This window comes from Pagrus major, chromosome 14 (assembly GCF_040436345.1).
Source record: "Pagrus major chromosome 14, Pma_NU_1.0".
NCBI lineage: Eukaryota > Metazoa > Chordata > Actinopteri > Spariformes > Sparidae > Pagrus > Pagrus major.
The window spans coordinates 12,834,964-12,856,134 of NC_133228.1; the positions used below are offsets into that span (position 1 = coordinate 12,834,964).

Sequence of the window (21,171 nt, forward strand, 5' to 3'; positions counted from 1 at the left end):
TCGAGGTTGACTGAGAGTGCACGCTGTAGTTTGTGGATATTTCGATGTCGGCGATCAAGAACCTCTCAGCACGGTTTCTAGTGCCTTTGTAGAGAACAGTGACTTAGATCCATAGATTTACATCACCTCTTCATACACAGGACAGACCTGGGCTCAGTGCAGTTCAAACAGAATCCCACTGTACGTTAACTTTAAAGGCTATGCTAGTATTCAAAACTACATTAAACATTCAAGGTAAATAAGCTCTATGGGACTGCGCTCATGTTGAAGAATTTGTTGATTAAAACTAAGACCCTTTATGTGAGCTAGGTGGTCGTTAAGTGTTGTGAAACATCAGTGCAGGCTTATTAACTTCAAATACCCTCCTCGAGTCTTTAAAGGTGCAATATGTAAGAACTCATACTCCCAGCAAATAGGGGCAGCATATCAACAGAGTAACTGCTAACTGCTGCTAACTGTATTCCATGAACGTAGCTATTGTTAGCTTGTTAGCTCAGTTAGCCATGCAGCTAGCCAGTATTTACACCGCCAGCACAGGAGCTTTGGACTGCTTGGAGGAAGGTTTTCAGGCCCGGGGCTAGCTGCTTAGCATGCGAACACTGGATGCAGCACAATACATAGCAGTCTTTGACATAACTGTTGATAATTTCAGTTCATTTTTCAATGTTTTAATTCTTACATATTGCCCCTCTTAATAGTTTTCAACAGGACTGAAAACTACTTTAAGAACGACCTTTTACGCAGGTGTAGGCTGGCATTAGTTGCGAGGAACAGATTGTTATGGCCTTGTCAACAATCATACACCCAGTTATCATCAGTCTGTGTACTAAATCACACCATCCATTTTAGAAATAAAGGCTGAGGAAATAAAAATGTGCAGGAAACCTGATGTCAGAGCATGGACGCCTTCGTGAGATGTCTTCATGTGTTCATTTCAAACATCCTCCTCCTAATGCATTCACCTTGAGGAGGAGCTAAACTACTGCCAACCTACTCACCAGGTAACTGCCAACAGGAACCAGACTAACATCTGGCACAGACTATTATCAGAGTGGGACTTGCTGTTACCGGTAGCACTTAGAAACGAAGGGGGGTCGGGAAAATTAGTGAAAACTGAATGTGGAATCTGTTTATGTGAATGAAAAACTCTTGCTTGTTTCACTGCAAATGGTAAAACACACTGGTGACTTTTGGTTTATGCATTTAACCTTATATCTGTGTATGTTGTCACGTTCTGAGCGCAGCACTCAGTGAGTTTTATATTCCTGTACATGAATGAAGCTTGTGTGCGAATGTTCGGGTGAATGAGAGTGAGTCTGTGTGTGTGAGTGTGTGTATGTGTGTGTGTGTGTGTGTGTGTGTGTGTGCAGCACATGCATGCTACTGTGTTACAGCGTGCGTGATGTATACTATCGCTTTCGATTTCCATGGATAAGCGTCTCTGATTCCGATGTGTGTCCAGCAGTCTGCTCCTACTCTTCAACAGGAGATATATTGTTTTTCAAAACATTTCCACGTCTTAGGTTTTTATCATAACTTGCATCAAGTTTTTAGGTTTGCGATGTGTCAGCTTTCCACATGTAGATATTTTTGTTGTATTTTGTAAATAACGGCTTGAATTGAGCGTAGACGTGCTGAGGTCGGAGGTGAGAGCTCGACCTCGAGCGGCCCTGCTGCGTTTATGGGCAGGAGGGCCGAAAAATGGCTTTGTGTGAGATGAGACTATTTACAGTTTTCACTCTTTAATTTGCTGTGAAACTTCTTTTTAATTTCTTTCATTTTTATTTTCTTTTTTTTGAACTTGTCAGGTGGATTTGCTAGCTCAAATGTTTAGCCTATCAGGTATCAAAGGAGATTATTTAACTTGTGACTGAGCTCTTGTGACACCTGTATTGTTTCTGTCTCTGACAGTTCATGCACCTTTTTCCGTATTTTTTACGAAACGGCGCGCGCTTAAACAGGACGCATCATTTCAGACAGATCTAGTTTATGACCACATCTGGAAAGCTGTCATCCTAAACTAGACATCAAGATGAAACTGATGCATCCTTTTAAGAGTGAGCATCTAAAATATAAAAAAAAACACAAAAACAAAAACTGTAATTTGGAGCATACAGAAGGATGGCCGGCATGGAGCAGATAAGCTGGCACATTGGAGTGTGAATAGCCTGGAAACATGTTCTAGTGACTGGTGAACATACAGTAGGATATACAGTATATGATATGATATAATATGACATTCTGGTTAATGTTGAAGCTACATGAGAAGCATGAAAGGCTGTCAAAATGGTTTACTCTACAATATAATATTGCAAAATATTTTGTATTTTAAATGAAGTTTAAAAAAAATGAAATAAATGTTGGTTTCAGGATTTCAAATCAGTGACGCTTTTTTCTTTGTGGTCATATGTGTGAGTAGCTCCACCTAGTGTTTGAAAATGAGAATGAAAAAAAAAAGTCAAATAACCATCAGAGATGAACCTCCTGAAATTAATCCATGGAAGATTAACACACATCTGCTGTGTGTGCGCATGCGCCATCTGTCTGTCTTTTACTCTCATGTGCTGGAAGAGCTTTACTCTAGATTTCCATGTTTCTTTCAAGGACAAGCGCATTTAGTATGTTCGGTGAATAATAACTAGAATAAGAGTCAATAAATGATTGAAAAAAGAAAATATTCATGACAAAAAAAACTCAAAGAAATAATGAGTACATGCAAGTAGTGCTAAAGTGTGTATTGGCTCATAGAGTCACATATATGCCTCGAGGATCATACCATGGTTTCTTTACTCATACAGCCGGCGTCTGGCATCTGTCATGAATTATAGATTTGTCTGAAGGTCATTTATGATGCACAGCACATGGTGGGGAGCAAGACACCGGCTGCAGTCTGGGCACTTTTCTGTATTCTTTGTCAGATATTTTCCTTAAAGGTCACATGCCACCTGTTCAATTCATACTCCCAACAAATATGGGCAGCCGGTCAACAGAGTAGCTGCTAACTGTATTCTGTTTATATATCACGACTGCGGCTATTGTTAGCTTGTTAACTCAGTTAGCCATGCAGCTAGCCGGAGTACTGGGGGAGTGTTGGTGTTTACATCTTTGGACCACTGGCAGAAATGTACTCAGGCCTGGGGCTAGCTGGTTAGCATGCTAACTTAGATATCTCTATAGCAATCTTTGATATAATTATAATTTTTTATTAATAAAACTTTTATTGATCACATTCTGTTGATAATTTTAGTTAATTTCTGAATGTTTTAAAATAAAATGACATATTCTTACATATTTTACATATTAAGTGAGTCACATAGTAGAGGATCAAATCATATTTTCTTTACTCATACAGCCGGTGTCATGCATGCGTCATTAATTATAGATTTGTCTGCAGGTCATTTCTGATGCACAGCACATGGCGGGGAGCAAGACACCGACTGTAGTCTGGGCACCTTTTCTATAGTTTCTTGTCAGATATTTTCCTACACCTTAAAAGGTGCAATATGTAATAAATAGCCACCTGTTACAATTCATACATCCGTGACTGTAGCTATTGTTAGCTTGTTAGCTCAGTTAGCCATGCAGCTAGGCGGCCTACTGAGGGAGTGCTGTTTACACTGCTAGCACAGGAGCTTTGGACTGCTGGGAGAAAGAGGTTTTTTTAGGTTAGCATGCTAACTTTACCAGCTATCTCTACAACACAATACACAGCAGTAACTTTAAACTGTTATTTCATCAATTTGTCTTGATAATTTAAGTTAATTTTTGAATGTTTCAAACTAAAATTCTTACTTATTGCCCCTTTAATTATATTAATCAACCCTTATATCCCATTAAGACCTATTGAGTCTATGTGCGCCATGTGTGTGCATTCATGTACTTGATTTAAAATCAAGTATTAAAGTAATCCAATAATATTCTCAGAAGGATTACTGGTTTTGTTCAGGCTTTATTTCCCTGGTGTGGGCTGCAGCAGCAGCAGCAGCAGCATGATGACGCGCTCATCCCTCCCACCCTCCTGCTCTCATCGACCAATCACAGCCGCCTCCCGGCTGCCAGCCGGCGGTGTCACTCCGCCACTTTCCTCCAATAGAAAAGTTCGGTCGGACGGGACGCTCCGGCGGGAGGGCTGTGGGGATGATGCGGTTCGGGTCCAGGTGTGCCATGAGGACGGTGCTCTGAAATCCCCTCATTTCTCCTCCAAAGGTAAGACCGACACCACCGGAGAGTGTGTGCATGGTGTGAGCGGCCCCTGTGTGTGGGCTGAGGGTGAGCCGGGGTGTGTTGGGTGCGCTGTGGTGCAGAAATGGACCGGCTCGGGAGGAGTACCGCAATGCAGAGCAGTGAATTTGCCGGTGCCGCTCAGTCGTCACAGGGGTGAAGTGATGTAAGGGGGCTGCGCAGTTGCTTTTCTCGGCTTTTTTTTTTTCTCCTTCTCCTTCTTGTTTTTAATAGCTGCTTGATCAAGGAGTTTTTTTTAGCTTCTCCATCTGCACTTTTATGCTGAGATTAGAAAGTGTGTGAGCAGAGGAGGAGAGACAAGGTGGATGGTGTCAGAGACTATGCGTCAAGGTCGCAGGAAGCTGCTGATGCACCATGGCATCTGTTTGGTGAAGGGCTGAGTGTACTTCATGGACAGGAGGGCAACTCCCTTATGAATCAAAACACTCTGAAAAGATTGGATTCTGCACTGTAATGTCAGAAAATCAGGAGCTATCGAGTCAAAAATAGCTAGTATGAAGTCTAAGATATTTGTTGTTGGTGGCTGAATTATGATACTGCAGATCCACATCCACGGCCCCTCTCCCCCTGATCCCCTGGACACTAGAAAAATGCAAAGATTATAAGAGTCCAGCAACAATTCAGCCACCGCTCCACCCAACCCTTTTTAAATATGTCAAAAGTGTAGAAAACTGCGATGCTGCAAGCAGCCGAGGGGATACAAGCGCATGTGTTGCAGATTAGAAGGCCAGAACCAGCCCACTCACTCCCCGAAACAAAACAAATGGGCCCCCATTTCAATCGAGTCACTGCTAACAGCATTATTTCTCGGACCTGGTTTTGAGTCTGTTTTTTTCAGCAGGAAACATGGTTATTCAGTCAGTCCCAAAGACACTGAGCTTAATGCATGTGCTGACCTAAATTTCGCTGGCCTGTCCAAAGAGGATCTGTCAGGGGATTATTGCGAAAGAGAGGAAACAGATGAAAACACTCAGATGAATTGATTAGAACAGAATGTTCCGCCTGCAATCTCTCAAACCGATGCTTTATGTATAAAAGTGTACCGGGATATCAAGTTTATTGTGTTTTTTTTAATGTTATGTCACTTTTTGCTGCTCATACTCCCACAAAAACAGCCGGTTTGAAGACTGCAGCCAGCTGCTCATCTAATGTGCTGTTTATTAGTGTTGAGTCATCAGGAGAGCACAGGAGGAGCCAGTGCTGCAGCCCTGTGCATGTAGATGTGCTGTATGCTGGATGAATGCCACTGTTCTCCCTCTCTCTCTTTCTTTCTATCTCTGTGTGTGTTTGAGACAAACGTGGCTCCTGAGACACATGGATGGGAGGAGGCGGACAGTTTTCTCTTCCGACGCTGTGCCTCCTTATTCCGCCGCCTTTTCACATCCACAGTGACTCAGCAAAAGACTGTGAGACCGTCTGGTTGCGTGCATTTGTTGTCATGCGGTGGCTACAGTGATAATTATATCACATAGAGAACAACACTACATGACCTGCTTACATGTCAAAACAGTTCTTGTTGTTTTCCTGATTTCCTCTCGATTTACTGTCCCTGATCACGTCCCCTCGGCCTGTGACCCTATAGGAAGATTATGATCAGATGTAGCCTGAGCTTTAAGCTGGATGTTTAGGTCTTGAGCTCAGCTCGACTGTGTATACTCTACGGGAAACAATACATTAATGTTGTGCATGCCTGTTGGCTCTGCGTGTCTTTAAAGGAGACATATTATGCTCAGTTTTATTTTGGGTTACCACTAGAACAGGTTTACTTAATGCTCAAAAAACACATCAGTTTCCTCATAGTGTCCAATACTGCAGCTCTGTATTCCCCCTCTGTCTGACACACTCTGTTTTAGCTCCTGTCTCTATAAGGTCCCCTTTCTAAAAGCCCAGTCTCCTCTGATTGGTCAGCTTACACATGCCTGAGCAAGCACCGCTGACAACAACAGAGCAGCTATGCCAAAGTTAGTCTATAAGGTTAAACGTTGTCTGGAAAATGTAAATAAATATAAATAGTATATTATAAGAACCATTTGAAACTATTCATCACATCTTTCAATGACTACTCACAATGATGTCATTGTTTACTATCAAATAAAAGCAAAGCCCCCCAGAATAATCTTTAAAACTGGCAATAAGTGCATAATGAATGATTTATTAACCTCAGTAAAGTATTGTTCTCACTGAAGATGAGGTAGCTGAGAAAACATAGGTAGCTGTTGCATAATAACGTATGTAATTATCTTCATAAAGAAAGGAAAAGCTTAGTAAAGGTTCAAGAATGACATAATAGCGGATCAGAGGAAGCTGCATGTAGTCTGATAAATAACCTCCAGTGATGTCACTCAGTGGCTAACTTGCATTGTGGGTAATGTAGGCACCAGGTTTTTGAAAGATCATTTGTTTTAAACTTGCCATGAGTTATAGGAGTGAAAAGCTAGACCAGTTGTCTGGTCAATTTACCACAACCATCGTTTAAGCATGTAGGGCTCCAGTGGAGGGGACTGCTTCATGTTTTATCCCCCACAGTGGATTCTGCAGATTTTCCTCTGGGAGCTTAAGATCAACAACACCCCCCCACTTTATCCTGACCTGTTTATCTTGATCAATCCTGGGTTCATCCTGCTTTATATCTCCATATTCTTCCCCCAACCTCGCAGTCTTAGGCTTTTCCCTCTCTTAATATCTCTGTCTGCACAGCTTGTTTAAGACTGAGAGCTAAAACACTGCAGTTGATCTCAGCAGCGCTATTTCATACTGCAGAAGTGCTGTGTAAGCATGTGTGACGGCGGCACAACAGAGGCTCTGCAGTGCTACCTTGTGTCTTTGTTAACAGACAGCCCCTGTGTGCAGGCCTGTGTTGCAGGTGCCTGGTCTTGTGGATGTGCACGCGCTCTGCATGACTGTTGGCAGTGTTCTGCTGAGTCACGCACATCCTGAATCATTTATACGCACACTGAGGATTCAAGCTAGTTCTGTGCCCACTCTGGTTCTGTTTTTTTCTGGTGTGGAAGGTCATGTACAGTCACTGTCTGGTGTCTTCAGGGTCACATAAGGGTTGTGATGAAGCTGAACAAATAATTGCTAAGCGATTCAGTTTCTGACAGCCGGCAAATCTTTTCTTCTTGTCTCTCCAGTTCATGTTCTGTCCATCGACTTCTTATTTGCGTCCCTCTGCCCGTCCACGTAACTCCGCCTAACATGGCTTCCACTGCTTTACTGCTTCTGGCCCTCTCCTCCTCCGTCTCCCTCACAGGTAAGAGGCACAGCGATGCCCCCTTAAAGTCGTAACAAGAAAGTCTCTACCACCTGCACACCATTAGCTGACGCCACCATGTTTTTGCTTTGCAGTGTCCGTCCTGTTTGGCGAGCCCAGAATCTATGGAGGTGAGTCCAGTTCGTGTTGCTCCTTCGTCACAACGTTTCTAGCTGATTTTAAATTAAACGTTGGCTAATTGTTGTGTCAAATCCGTCAGAGGATGCTACCGGATATGGCCCCATCTTCGAGGAGGAGCCTGTGGATGTGGTCTACACCGAGGACTCCCCGGATGGGAGGATCTCCATGAACTGCAGGGCGCGAGCAAACCCACCAGCTACATACAGGTTACGCACATTAAAAAGACATTTTCAATTCAAAGCGATAATATACTCAATATTATGTCCGTCTCATGTAGAATTGTATTGTATCACTACCAGGTGGCGTCGTGACAGCTGGGAGATCAAGCTGATGGAGCAGCCGGACGAACACTACAGCCTCGTGGGAGGGAACCTGGTGATCAACAACCCCAGACAGAAGAAACACGCGGGGACGTACATCTGCGTGGCCAGGAACATCTACGGCACCGTTATCAGCAAGGAGGCCAGGGTCAAGTTCGGATGTGAGTATGCGAACGCTGCTGGTGCAGCTGGGAAGTAGAACGCACATCTGGTAATGTCTTGTCTTGGTCACATTACTTTTTTGCTTTAGTTGACCTTAAGTCAAATTGATGTTTTTCACTGATGTGGCGTTTTGGATGTTTTGTTCTTCTCTTCTAAAAATTCTTGTCTACTTTCTTATTTTCTGTTGTAGTCGTGGAGGAGTTTCCTCAAGAGGAAAGAGACCCTGTGTATGTTAAAGAAGGACAGGGTGCCGTTCTGCTGTGCGCCCCTCCAAAAGCCTGGCCACGTACGTACAGGTCTTCACATCTCTGTTAGAAACGTCAGTCTTGCAAAGATAACTTACAATACCTAACGTGTCCATGTCCTTCTCTCTTTTTTACGTTACAGAGGAGGTGACCTACCGCTGGATCTACAATGAGTTCCCAGTTTTCCTGTACACGGATCGACGTCGCTTCGTCTCCCAGAAGACGGGGAACCTGTACATCTCCAAAGTGGAAGCTCAGGATGCAGGAAACTACTCCTGCTTTGTCTCCAGCCCCGTCACCGGGAAGAGTGTCTTCTCCAAGTTCATCCCCCTCATCCCCTTACCACCTGACGATGGTTAGCAGAGAAGGAAAAACCTCTTCATGAAGAAAATTTAGAAAACATGCGCATTATGTTTTGTTTCTCATCTCTGACATCTGGATATTTACTCTCTTTGGCCTCAGGTGAGAGAAAGTACCCAGCAGACATCAGGGTGAAGTTCCCAGACACTACTGCCATGCTGGCCTCTAATATTACATTGGAGTGCTTTGCTCTGGGAAAGTAAGTTTTCATTCATTCATTCATGCTTTTATAATAACCAGGGCAAGAATTCCATCAGTTGAATCTGTTTTTTGTGTCTTTTCAGCCCCATCCCTCATATTGTTTGGAGGAAGGTGGACCACACAGACCTCCCACCAAATCATGAGATCAGTGAATCAGGAGCTGTGCTTCATCTGTACAATGTACAGTACGAAGATGCAGGAGGATACGAGTGTGAAGCCATCAACACTAAAGGGAAGGACTGGCACAAGGCCTGGCTGTATGTGGAGTGTAAGTGATTTCACTGGAGTGTTGACTTAATGTAGAAATCATTGGTGCATATATTTGAATTCCATGTTGAATATAATCTTCTTTATGCCTGTTTTGTTGTTACAGCTGCTCCAGAGTGGGCGGAAACCATCAACAACACTCAGATCGACATCGGCTCAGAGCACACCATGCGCTGTGTGGCCTCAGGGAAGCCGTTTCCTTTCATCCGCTGGTACAAAGACGGATACATGGTAAGAAATCATACATTAAATTGGAAGGGTTAGAGCAAATTACTTTGAAATGTATTCAGTTACATGGTAAATGCGTGTGTATTTATTTGTTTTCCAGTATGGAAAGGGAGAATTGAAGTTTTCCAGTCTCACTTTCGACGACTCAGGAATGTACCAGTGTATCGCCGAGAACTACTGGGGCATCAAATACGCCAACGCCGAGCTGCGAGTCATTGGTGAGTCAGCGTTTTTTCGAAACAGTTTCGAGGACTTTTGCTAGAGGATATCATGAATGTGGGGACAACAGTGACGAAGCATGAATGATAATCTCTCTTTCAGCCTGCGCTCCCACGTTTGAGTTTAACCCAGTGAAGAAGCAGCTCCTCGGAGCCAAAGACGGCCGCGTGGTGATCGAGTGTAAACCTCGAGCTGCTCCCAGACCGCGCTACACTTGGACGAAGGGCAAAGAGCTCCTCTTCAACAACTCACGGTCAGTCCGGCTTGTAATAATACGCTCAACAACAACTTCCTGTCCGCTGTCAAGCAGCTTATCTTAACTAAGTGTGTCAATTTTTAGCATTTCCATCCTGTTTGATGGGAGTTTGGAGATCCTCAACGCCACCACCAATGATGAGGGCGTCTACACCTGCTTTGCTGAGAATGACAGAGGAAAGGCCAACAGCTCTGGCTATCTCACCATCACAGGTCAGCGAATATGTGCATATACAGTCAAACCAAGCTTCTTGTGTGGGGATTGGGGACTGTACATATTTACCAACCCTAACTGTGTTTGTGTGATACAATAGTTAATAGTGACATGTCCTTGCATGGTTTTAAATTTCTTCATGACTTGTCTTTCCCCTAGAGGCTACCAGCCTCACAGAGCCACCTGAAGACACCGAGGTGAAGGTTGGAGATGAGGTGGTTCTGAGGTGCGCCGCTTCATACGACCCCATGCTGGACATCGCATTCATCTGGTACATTGACTACAGGGTGATCGACTTTGACGCTGAGTGGCAACACTACGAACGCATTCTGGTAGGGCAATGGTTTATCTTACAGGTGTCCCGCAATCTTTTCCCCTTCTTTTTTCGTTCCCTTCCTCCTTTCATCTCCTTGTCTTTGCTTCCTGTCGTTCAGAGCGACGACGGCAGCGGTGACCTGAGAATAAAGAACGTCCAGGTTTGGCACGAGGGTCGCTACACCTGCACGGCTCAGACGGTGGTGGACAGCGACACCGCGTACGCTGATCTCAAGGTTGTAGGTCAGTCCCATCTTCCTTGTCTCAAAAGATCATAGATGCTGAGATTATTTTTGATTTCTGACCATTGTAAAAAAAAAAAATCTACTGCTATCATTGCCTCACACAACTCTTTACCCGTTTGTCTACATATGTACCTTCTTCCCTCATTGATCCAGGTGTTCCTGGGCCTCCTGGTGTGATCCGGGTGGAAGAGATCGGGGACACGTGGGTGAGGCTGTTGTGGTCTAAAGCAGCGGATCATAACAGCCCCATCCTCTACTACACCATTCAGACCCGACACTTCTGGTCTCTGAATGAAGACGACTGGAAGGACGCCAGCTCCTGTGAGTACTGCTATCTGCCAGTAGGGGGGCCAAGTTTCCCTGCAGTTTGGATTTACTGGAGCATCAGGATCACTTTAACCTGCAAGTGAAAATGTACTTGCACAATACAATTCAACATGGTATTTGTGTCTCCTTCAGCTCCAGCATTTCTTGACGGCAGTCTGGAGAAGGCAGACGTGACGGACCTGTACCCCTGGATGGAGTATCAGTTCAGGATCATCGCCACCAACGAGCACGGCTCTGGAGAGGCCAGCATCCCCTCCCTGAAGATCAAAACCTGGGATGCTGGTAAGGAGAAGATACTTATATTTGTCCTTTTTAAGGTTAAGACATGTCTTGGATTAAAAAAACCCTAATGATCCTTTTCCTTCTCAGCACCAGTGGTTTCTCCCACTGATGTGGCAGGTTACGGAGGTAGAAACGGGGAAATCATCATCACGTGGACAGTAAGTAAGCCCTAAATTTACTCGACACCAAAAATTACTAGCATCAAAAATCAAAGAGGTGTTTTTTCTCTCTTTTCTCTTTCCACAACGGACACTGTAGCCTGTGCAGCCGTGGTTTTTCTCTGGTAAAAAGTTTGGCTACATTGTGGCCTTCAAGCCTCACGATGCGTACGACTGGTGGTACGAGACCATTTCAGACCCCGAGACGAGGCGTTACGTTCACAGGGACACCTACTTCGTTCCCACCGATGAAGATTTCCAGGTCAGAGAGTTTCAGGTGAAGATCAAGTCGTTCAATGTGAAAGGAGACGGACCGTACAGCCTCACTAAGGTCATCTACTACCCAAGAGATGGTGAGGATTTAGTTTTTTAGTTTTTCAGTTTTAGGTTCTTACAGTCCATTGTGACACTAAAACTAAAACTCTTTTCTCATCCATTTGTCTGACTTACAGTACCTACAGAGTCTCCGACAGACGTCTATGCCAGGCCGGTGTCCTCCCATGAAGCTCTGGTGTGGTGGTTGCCAGTGGTCGACACTGGTACAGGCCTGCAGCAGTACATTGAGGGATACCAGGTACAGTAACTGAAGATTTCTACCTAAGGTCATCTAAACAAATAGAGGGCAGCATATCACAAGAGTAACCGCCAACTACTGCTAACTGTAGCTGCTATTAGCTAGTTAGCTCAGGTAGCTGTGCAGCTAGAGGTCAAGACTGTGAGCTCCGAGCGGTGTTATGAGTATTACAGGGCTAGTTGGTTAGCATGCTAACTTCGGTAGATATTTTTGCAACACAATACATAGAAAACTTTGGCATAATGTCAAAGTATTGCAGCTTTAAAGGTCAAGACAGGCAACAGTTAGCCTTTATGTCTTTACCAGAAGCAATTAAAATAAAGTGTGAAAACAGTATTGGACTACAAGTTAAACGATAGTGAATACTTCTTGCTTACCAGGTCAAGTACTGGAGAAAGTACGATGATCCGGAGCCGGGAGCAAACCGTATATTTGTTGGAGCCAACGTCAATCAGACCAGGTTGGAGAATATGCTGCCAGATGCTCACTACCTCATTGAGGTCCGTGCCTTCAATGGAGCCGGCCTCGGACCTCCTGGTGAACACTGTGAGATGTTCACAAAGAGACCACGTAAGAGCAATAACTCTAGATTATCAGAAGACTATCATAATGATACACAGATCTTGATAATAACCAAGCTGTTGTGCCTACAGCACCACCAGACCCTCCCAGGATGTGGCGCTATATCACCTGGACAGGACAGTGGTTGTATGTGTGGTGGGATCACATCCAGTACGACTGGTTTGGCAACATTTCCTTCCCTCTGTACTACAAGGTGAGTGTGGAAGTCTGCACAGCTTTGATAACATCTATTTAGCCTGAAAATACCTTTTTTTTTATCTCCCATGCCTTTTTCTTTTCCAGGTCATGTTCAGAAAGACGGGCTATATCTACGGTAAAGTCTACATCACTGGCTGGCACTTCATGGACTTCCCCATGCCTCAGGTTGGAGACTATGAGCTGATGGTGCGCGGCCGTTATGAAGGAGGAGACGGTCCAATCAGGAAGATTAGGATTCAGGGTGAGACTGAAATCATACAGTGATCGATTCAACCTTATTTTGTCCTCTTGGTGCGTTTGTCTCACGCTCTTTCTGTCTCCTCAGGTAAAGCATCGATGTTCACGCCCTCTCTCAGCCTGGTGTCTATGGTGCTTCTGGCACTTTGCATTATGGGATTGCAAATTTAAGCCTGCCACAAGCGACTTGTAAATAATAGACTTTGGGAAGTAGATGTGTGGACGTTGTCCTCCAAACGCTCCTCACAGTGATAGTCATCATGCATCGCAGTGCATCCTGCATTTGTTCTGTTGTAACACCACACAGGAAGTTGTTTTTCACAAGAAAAGACCCGCCACTCTTTATGGACTTCTTCTGAATGAACCAATGTGTAGGACTCCTGCATCATCCACAGCTGTAAATCTAAAGAGGAGATCCAGAATGTACTCTGTCGTATCCAGATTTGTTTTTATCCAAGTCGAAGCCTAAATGAATGGAGACGAATGCTAATTGTTGGAGCATGTATTTCTTTAACTAAACTCTCCACATGCTGTCCCATTCAGCAACGTCCTGATCGTCTTCTGTCATTCAACTTCTGTGTTTCCTCTCTATCATCTGTATGGACAAACAGTACCAGGTAGAATATAACCAACAGAATGTGGGATGTTATTTGTAATAAGCACTATAAAGTTCTCAGATGGTCAAGTAATCAATATTATGTAAAGAACTGTATCATACTCACTGTATTTGGTTTACACATATTTAAAACAAGCTTATTCCTCACGATCATAAAGCTCTAGGATTTATAATGTTTTCTTTGTGTCACGCTTTTTTTAGAGTCATGTTTGAAACTTTCAATGGTGCTGTCTGTCTAACTAATGTTTTATGGAAATATTCATCATAACCAGAATCATAGACAGTTTTTACTGAGTTTTAGCTGCACTGATGAAAGCGGTTTCGCTTCATTTGAAACCAATGATGATTGTTGCAGGTGAAAATGTGCTATTGGACTGAACCATGAGGCCGGGGTCGGACAGAAACTGCTCTGTATCACATCTGTATGCTAATTTCTTTTATGTCAGATTGCAAACCATTAAACAGAGTACAACAATCTACAGTATTGTCTCATTGAGTCCATTTTTGATTAGACTTTCACAGATGTTCCTTTTGACACCGTGTCCAAGTCCATCACGTGACTCTTTATCAATTTAAAACTGAACCCTCAGAGCTCAAAGCTGTTTCTGGGCTTTTTTTTCCTTGAGCTCTGCATTGATTTATCTATTCAAGAAAAGTCAACGTGTCGGTCACTTTCTCAAGACACAACACTCACAAAGTGACGAAGGGCTTAAATGCAGTCCACAATTACATGACGATCCACAGCTGTGCTGGAGGTGTGTCCACAATTACTTGCAAGTGTTCACCAAATCCAGATCACCATCAGTTAGAAGGGTTATACAGTATCTTTAATGCCTGACACCAAGGAGAACATTTTTCCCTTTTAGTATTATGTACCCAAAAAGGGCTCCAGTCCATCGCATATAAAATATAAATATAATATGTTTAAATAAAAAAACAGACAGACCAACTCTTAAAGCAGACTGCATAAAGCAGAGAAGCACTTTTAGAAACACACAGGTAAAGTACAGACAGTCGATTTAGGAATTTGGCCATAGATTTGGTCAGTTATGTTTCACAGGACACCCAAAGGTGTAAGAATCTCTAGTCCAGTGATCCAAAATGCTTCACGCTCCATGAGAGCTTCCTTTAAGGTACCTCCTCGTCCTCGTTTTGGCTCATTTTGACTCACTGTTTTTTCCCTGATATATAAGTCCTGCACAGCAAAACCATGGGTGGAGGTATGGGCGAACTCTGTCTTCTGTGCAGTCCAACAATTATCAAGCCACTGATCATTTATTTTACAAAACTTAAAAAAAGAAAAACAACAGAAGTGCCTGCAAGTGATACCAACAATAATGAAACTTTACTTTGTGTTGGAAAAGATGATGATACTGTTTTTTTTCTTAGAGTTCATGAAGTGCCGCTTTATTATACTATTTCAGATGGATTTAGCCTGGGGTTTGGTGATGACTGTTATTAGTGTTACATTTAAAAAATGGTGGTAAGAATGATGGTTTTTGAGCTTTCTCAGAGCCTGCAGTTTGAATGTGATGTGTGATTTCAACCAGCAGATGGCAGTGCAACCATGTGACAGTTACCAACACTTTGGTAGCATCGAGTCCAATCACAGACTCAATATGGCACACAGCAGTGTTTTTATTACTAATCTGAACTGTGGCATGTTTTTATCATCTGGAGTTGTCTTAGCGCTGCAAAAATATGATCATTAGGAATCAAAAAGTTTTCCCATTTATATATATGGCAAATATTCTTATTTTCTTTTTTTATTCTTCCTTTTTTTTCACACTAATTGCTGCTGTAGCATTGTTTTCCTTCAAGATTATGTGTTGGCGCTCATTCCATTTACAGTGTAAACATCATATCCATGTTTACGTGTGATGGCGTATCAGGAAAAAAAAGGTGTGAGGGATCCTTTTTTATGTCTCTCTGCTTTTGTTTGTGCTTTAAAGGCAGCTTGCGTGCGTGCAGTACAGTAGTCTCTGTGTGGGTGGCTTTTATCTCCCCTATTTCCACCTCCATTACCAGCATTTCTCCCATTTTACCTCCTTCCCCTCAAACAAATTACCCAGACACAGAAAATCCCATGTGAGGCTGAAATCAATGCTGCCGTCATTTACAAACAATCACAGCAGATGCACAAAGGTGAGTCTCCCATAGCAGGGGGAGTGAGTCTTCCTCCAGAGGAGGATATTGAAGAGCGTGTTGTTGTGAAACATGGTTCCATGGTTGAACAACAGCAGCATAGTATGTTCATTACTCATATCGTTTCTGTATAGAATGAAAAGTCGTGTTTTTTTCAAGACTCCAGAAACGAAGTTTGTGAATGAAAGGGTTTTATTTTCCCACTCTTTTGTTAAAGGGATCTTCTTACCAGACATTTTCCAAGCTGAATCTACTCAATGTGATATAAAAGTACCCCTCGGTGCCACTGAGCCTCAAGTTTACTGTGGTTGGATCTAACAGTCCGTTGCATGGAGGCCTGTGTGCATGTGAAACATGGAATTCTGCTAATATGTTACTTTATCAGTGTGTTTTTATCATCAGTGGTGGCTCTGACTGATATTGTGCTAAGATATGTGCAGGAAGCCTCGCACTCCCTTCAGCCATGGCTGTAAATAAGAAAGGTCACGCGGTCAACTAGCCTGATCAAGGATGCATATGCAAATAAAAACTCTGGCACTGTCAAAATAAAAAGATGAAATATGATGCATTAAACTCTTACACATGTATAAAACAGTTATAATAAGACCCACCTCGATGATCTACATCATTAAAATGCTGCTTATACATCAGTCATAATAATACTAGAGTGTCCATTCTCCATTTGCTGATAATACTTCAATATTTAAAGGGTAACTCCACCAATTTTACACATTGAAGTGTGTTTACAGGTCTTGGGGAGTACTACTGTATATGTGAAAAAAGCAGCATCAAGCCTTTTGTGGCTCCAGAGAAAGCTGCATTTAATCTGATAAATTGCCTCCAGTGATGTCACTCATTGGCTGGTTGCATTGTGGGTAATGCAGGTGACATCTCTGTTTCTGTTGTGTCCATTTTGAGCATTTTTTTAACTGTCCATAATGAGTCCAACAGTGTTATAGGAGTGCAATGCGAGGCCAGTGGGCTGCGTTTCAAAACCTGCCGCCTACATTACCCACAATGCAACTTAGCCACTGAGTAACATACCTAGAGTTACCCTTTAAGTCAAAGTTTGAATTCAGGACATTACTTAGAGTAAAGAAGTACATTTTGTTGCTGTCCCTGTTTATTTTTTTAACAATGTGTACAACATGCCACCTCCATTACATTATTTCCTGTGTTTACTGTACATGTACAGTGTGACTCTACCTAAGGTGTCCCTTTAAACAACCTCCAATGTTTTTATTTATCATTCTAGCCCAATAAACTCACTGTGTTCCTGACAAACAGGAGGTGAACTAATCCCAGGTGTGAGAGACAGTACATAAACTCCCACAATGCAGCGGAATGTGTCTGATTATTTACCTATTAGATATTCCCTTTGCTGCTTTCCATTTGATCAGAAGACGCTCTGTGGCTGTCAGGTTGGACCTGTGATGGTGGGAGCACATAAATAGATTTAATAATAGAGCTGGAGCCCTTAGTGCTCAAAGCGGCTTCAGCCTGTGTGATTTCCTTCCTCTCACATGCACTCATTGCATTTGTATCAAATCCCCTCAACCCTTTCAGCCCCATTTCCATTCTCTGAATTATCCCCTTCCTCATCCGTATACCAGTGGGTGCGTTTTTGCACAACAGCACCACACATTTAAACAGAGAACACATTTTCTATAATTTAGCAGCTGTGTCGAAGCCGATCAGGGAATGCTATGAATACTATAAGCACCGGTGGTACCGGAAAGCTCAAAATAAGGTCTGTAAAGGGAGCAAGGAGCCAAAGCAGGACATATGCAAAGCAGCCTGCATTAGCCTTCGCACTGGCCTATAAATCACAAACATTTGGCAGGGCCCCCTGGCTCGCTAGCTGGTTACCCCAGACTAGAGAAGCCGCTCCTGCTGGTCCCACGGAGCGCAGAAGCCTAACAAGCAACATCAGATGGCTCGAAGGGTTCGGAAAGAGCCGCACTAAATCTCCCGGTCCAATTTGGCGTGACAGAGCCGGCCAGAGTTAGCAGCGTGGCTAACCTGGTTAGCAGCCTGTAAGACCATGCTTGGAGGCTGTTCGATTGGCTGAAATGGGTTGCGGTGTCAGATCAGGAAGTAATTGCCTCTTCTATGGGTAGTTTATGACCCTGTTTACCCTGTGAAGAATAGCTCCTTCTCATATCCCTCTTCCTGGTGGTGGTACTCTGTCATGCTGATGGTTGATGTAGGTGCCCTCTCACTATTAGTGAACAAAAGGAATGTGCACCTTGAGGCTGAAGGAAACAATTTTAGCTGTATTGTGCGGCATTGTGGGGGAATTGATTGCTTACCGTGCATTGTATACTCTCACAGGAAAGGCTTTCCTGTCCATTGGCTAAATTGGGAAACTTCATTGTGGAAATATTCCCTAGATACCCGCTGCCTGACAATGCTGTCTAAATTCAGAAATAACAACAGACAGGTTCGACTATTGTGTGACTGGGTTTTGTGCGGCTCATCAGCCCCCTGCCAGATTTGTGCTCACTCTGCACCAGGACCCCCTAGTCTGCTTTGGCAATCGTGCCAAATCCTCTCTCCTCCTCTCTGTCTTGTGCTGGCAGACCTGATGCTTGGTATCGCCGATGCCAGAAAAACAGTTCCCAATCCTCTTTGAGTCCAATCAAAGATTAACAGCAGTGCATCCACAGAGCCAGGAACCTTTATTGCTGTAAATACCTTCTCAGCTTTTGTTTAGGGGATGTTCATTCAATGCAGTTGCTGAAATTGGGAAATGGGCAGTCCACATAAAACACACAGTGAACAGCTGTCATTGTTTGACATCTGTAGCAACACTGGTAAACAGAGAGGACATGCGTGTGTTTGACTGCTGGGATAAATTTAGTTCAAGATCTGGATCAAATACTTCACTGATTTGCGATCTAGAACAAGGACAATGGAATAAAATTGTCCTTGGCCTTTAGGGACGGCAATGTTAGTGGGATGGGTGTCTTCCACTTCAGGTACTGACTGAAATATCTCAGCAACTATTGGATGGATTGCCATTTTATATGGACATTCATGGTCCTCAGAGGATAAACATGACTTTGAGGATACCGTGAATTCTCCCCTAGCGCTACCATTGGGTTGACATTTTGGGTTTTTTAATGAATTTTCTGCTCACTTACAGGAACAAATGCCATTGAATTTGGTACAGATATAAGCAATAGTCCCCAGAGGATGAACCCTAATGATTAGGTGATCTTCTGACTTTTCATTTAGCACCACCAACAGGTCAAAGTCTTCACGTAGCCAGTGAAATATCTCAACAACCACTAAAAAGATTGGTTCAACATTTTGTAGAGGTGATCTTCCGACTTTCATTTAAAACCACCATAAGTTCATAATTTCAATTCATCTGATACACAAGAACACCTGCAAGGAGGTTATGTGTTGGTTATGTGAGGTCATGTTTTCATACATGTCCGGTGGTTGTTCAATTAGTTGGTTGGTTTGTCAGCAGGATTGCACAAAAAATACTGAACAGATTGCCACAAAACTTGGCTGAGGGATGGCTCTCAGCCCAGAATAAACCCAATTAACTTTTGGTGCAGAGCCGGATAAAAGGACAGATAAAATAACTTTTTTCTGACTTTCTTCATCTTTGCTACATATGGCATTTATTAAACACTTTTGTTAATTTCTCAGAGAATAATGTATGGATCTTGCACTCTAACTGAGTGCCATTCTAATTCTAAATGGGACCATAATTTACAAAATGAACATCATGCTGTATTAAAGAAGACTTGACGCTAGCGATTGAGACCATAAACTCATTAGGAAACTGTTTACTGAGGTAAAAACTTTTTGCAATCAGTGGAGTCGATTGCTACTGGGGGCTAGAAGGTTTAAGGCTTTAAGCTCTGTCCATATTTTATACAGTCACTGGCTGTGACTCAGTGCAGTTTCAGTAGACTCTTGTTTCTGTACTGTCAATGGAAACCTCTGACATATCATCACTCTGCTATTCATGATCTGATTTAATCCATCCTTAATGATTGAAGAGGATTACGCAGTACAAGGTTGTCTGTGCCTCTAATTATTGAGTATCACTCTCCGGTATCTACAATTATCCAGTCAATCAGGCGGAGAGTTAATGAGAGCACACTGGTCAAATGATTCATCGCTCTTCTTGTGTTCACTCATCATATAACATTTCTTAACAAGTGAACACACAGGATAAAGCTGTTATATTATTTGCTATATTTCTGTATACATAATTAATTTAAGTGAAAATTTAATTTCTATTACAGACTAAAGGGAAGGGCTTTGTTTGAAGTTTATGTATCAGCATAAACGAATAATGAGTTGTTTTGACAAAAGAGTGAAATGAGAAAATCCTTGACAGAAGATGTTCAATAAATAAAGATTTAATGATTGGATTATGACCTTGTTATTGAAACTCTTTGAGGTTGAATAATATTCATATTTCCAGATAAGGATGAATAAGAATTTAAGATTAAAGGGGCACTACGTAGTATTGAAGAAATTCAAACTCAGAATGTGTATATTTACAATATGAATGAGGTAATAATATAAACTCAGAGGTATTTATTTTTTCCATAACTGAATAAACAAGCTGTTGTCAGAGGAAAATAAGGTCCCTAGTACACTGTATGAAGCTAGAAAGGTGGCAGGGTCAGCCACATATAAGCAAAGTAAAACAGTATGAGATTGTGTTGTCCTTTAAGGTCAGTTTGTTTATTCAGTTTATTCAGTCATGAAAACAAAGAGAGTCTAGTCAATAAAGATCTTTCTCTTTCTTTCCCCAAACTACGTAGTGCACCTTTAAAACCTAAATGTTAAATAGCGAAGATGAATGCAATTATTTTCGCAGAGACGATTAAATATCTGCTCAATATCTTCCGCTGTTTCCGGCGTAGACAGGAGAGACGGGCTTTTGCCATTAGCGTGCTGCGCTCTCAGCTGTCACACAGGAGGCCGTGCAGCGACGGATGGATGTCAGCCTTATGAAAGAGGAATGTGATACCTGTGCTGTCAGGAAGGAAAAGCTGGAGGGATGGAAGCAGAGAGAGGGAGGAAACAAGCCGGCAGAAATGGAGGAGAGAGAAAGAAGATAGACTTTGAAAGACACCGCAAAATGATGTGGCATCAGTCAGTGCCCGCGAGGCAAAATCACCTCCATCCCTCCCCACACCCTCAGAATAATGGCAGGATTTATCACACGTTCCCTATTCACAGAGACGATTTCTCCAGCAGGGAGGAGATGACATGAAAGTAGAGCTCAAGTTAGAGTTTAGAAACAGCTCAATAGCATGAAAGAACTGTGGCTGAGCTACACCGAACAAAAATATCCCTCTCAAAATCCCCTTGTTATGCTGAAAGACGTCTGTCTGGGGGCCATGA

At 42.9% G+C, this 21,171-nt stretch overlaps 1 protein-coding gene across 1 annotated transcript; it reads left to right on the top strand.

Moving 5' to 3' along the window:
* The first annotated feature begins 4,174 nt into the window (after nt 1–4,174).
* cntn1b (contactin 1b) lies at nt 4,175–14,073 on the top strand. Its single transcript, XM_073480722.1, has 24 exons — nt 4,175–4,206; nt 7,377–7,495; nt 7,591–7,626; nt 7,716–7,842; nt 7,936–8,117; nt 8,309–8,404; nt 8,506–8,718; nt 8,826–8,922; nt 9,008–9,192; nt 9,298–9,422; nt 9,520–9,637; nt 9,741–9,891; nt 9,979–10,106; nt 10,267–10,439; nt 10,542–10,665; nt 10,821–10,988; nt 11,127–11,276; nt 11,364–11,434; nt 11,535–11,787; nt 11,887–12,008; nt 12,389–12,578; nt 12,662–12,783; nt 12,873–13,029; nt 13,114–14,073. Exons 2-24 carry the CDS (start codon nt 7,441–7,443, stop codon nt 13,194–13,196), a joined length of 3,126 nt encoding a protein of 1,041 aa, XP_073336823.1. The 5' UTR covers nt 4,175–4,206; nt 7,377–7,440; the 3' UTR covers nt 13,197–14,073.
* Nucleotides 14,074–21,171: the final 7,098 nt, after the last annotated feature.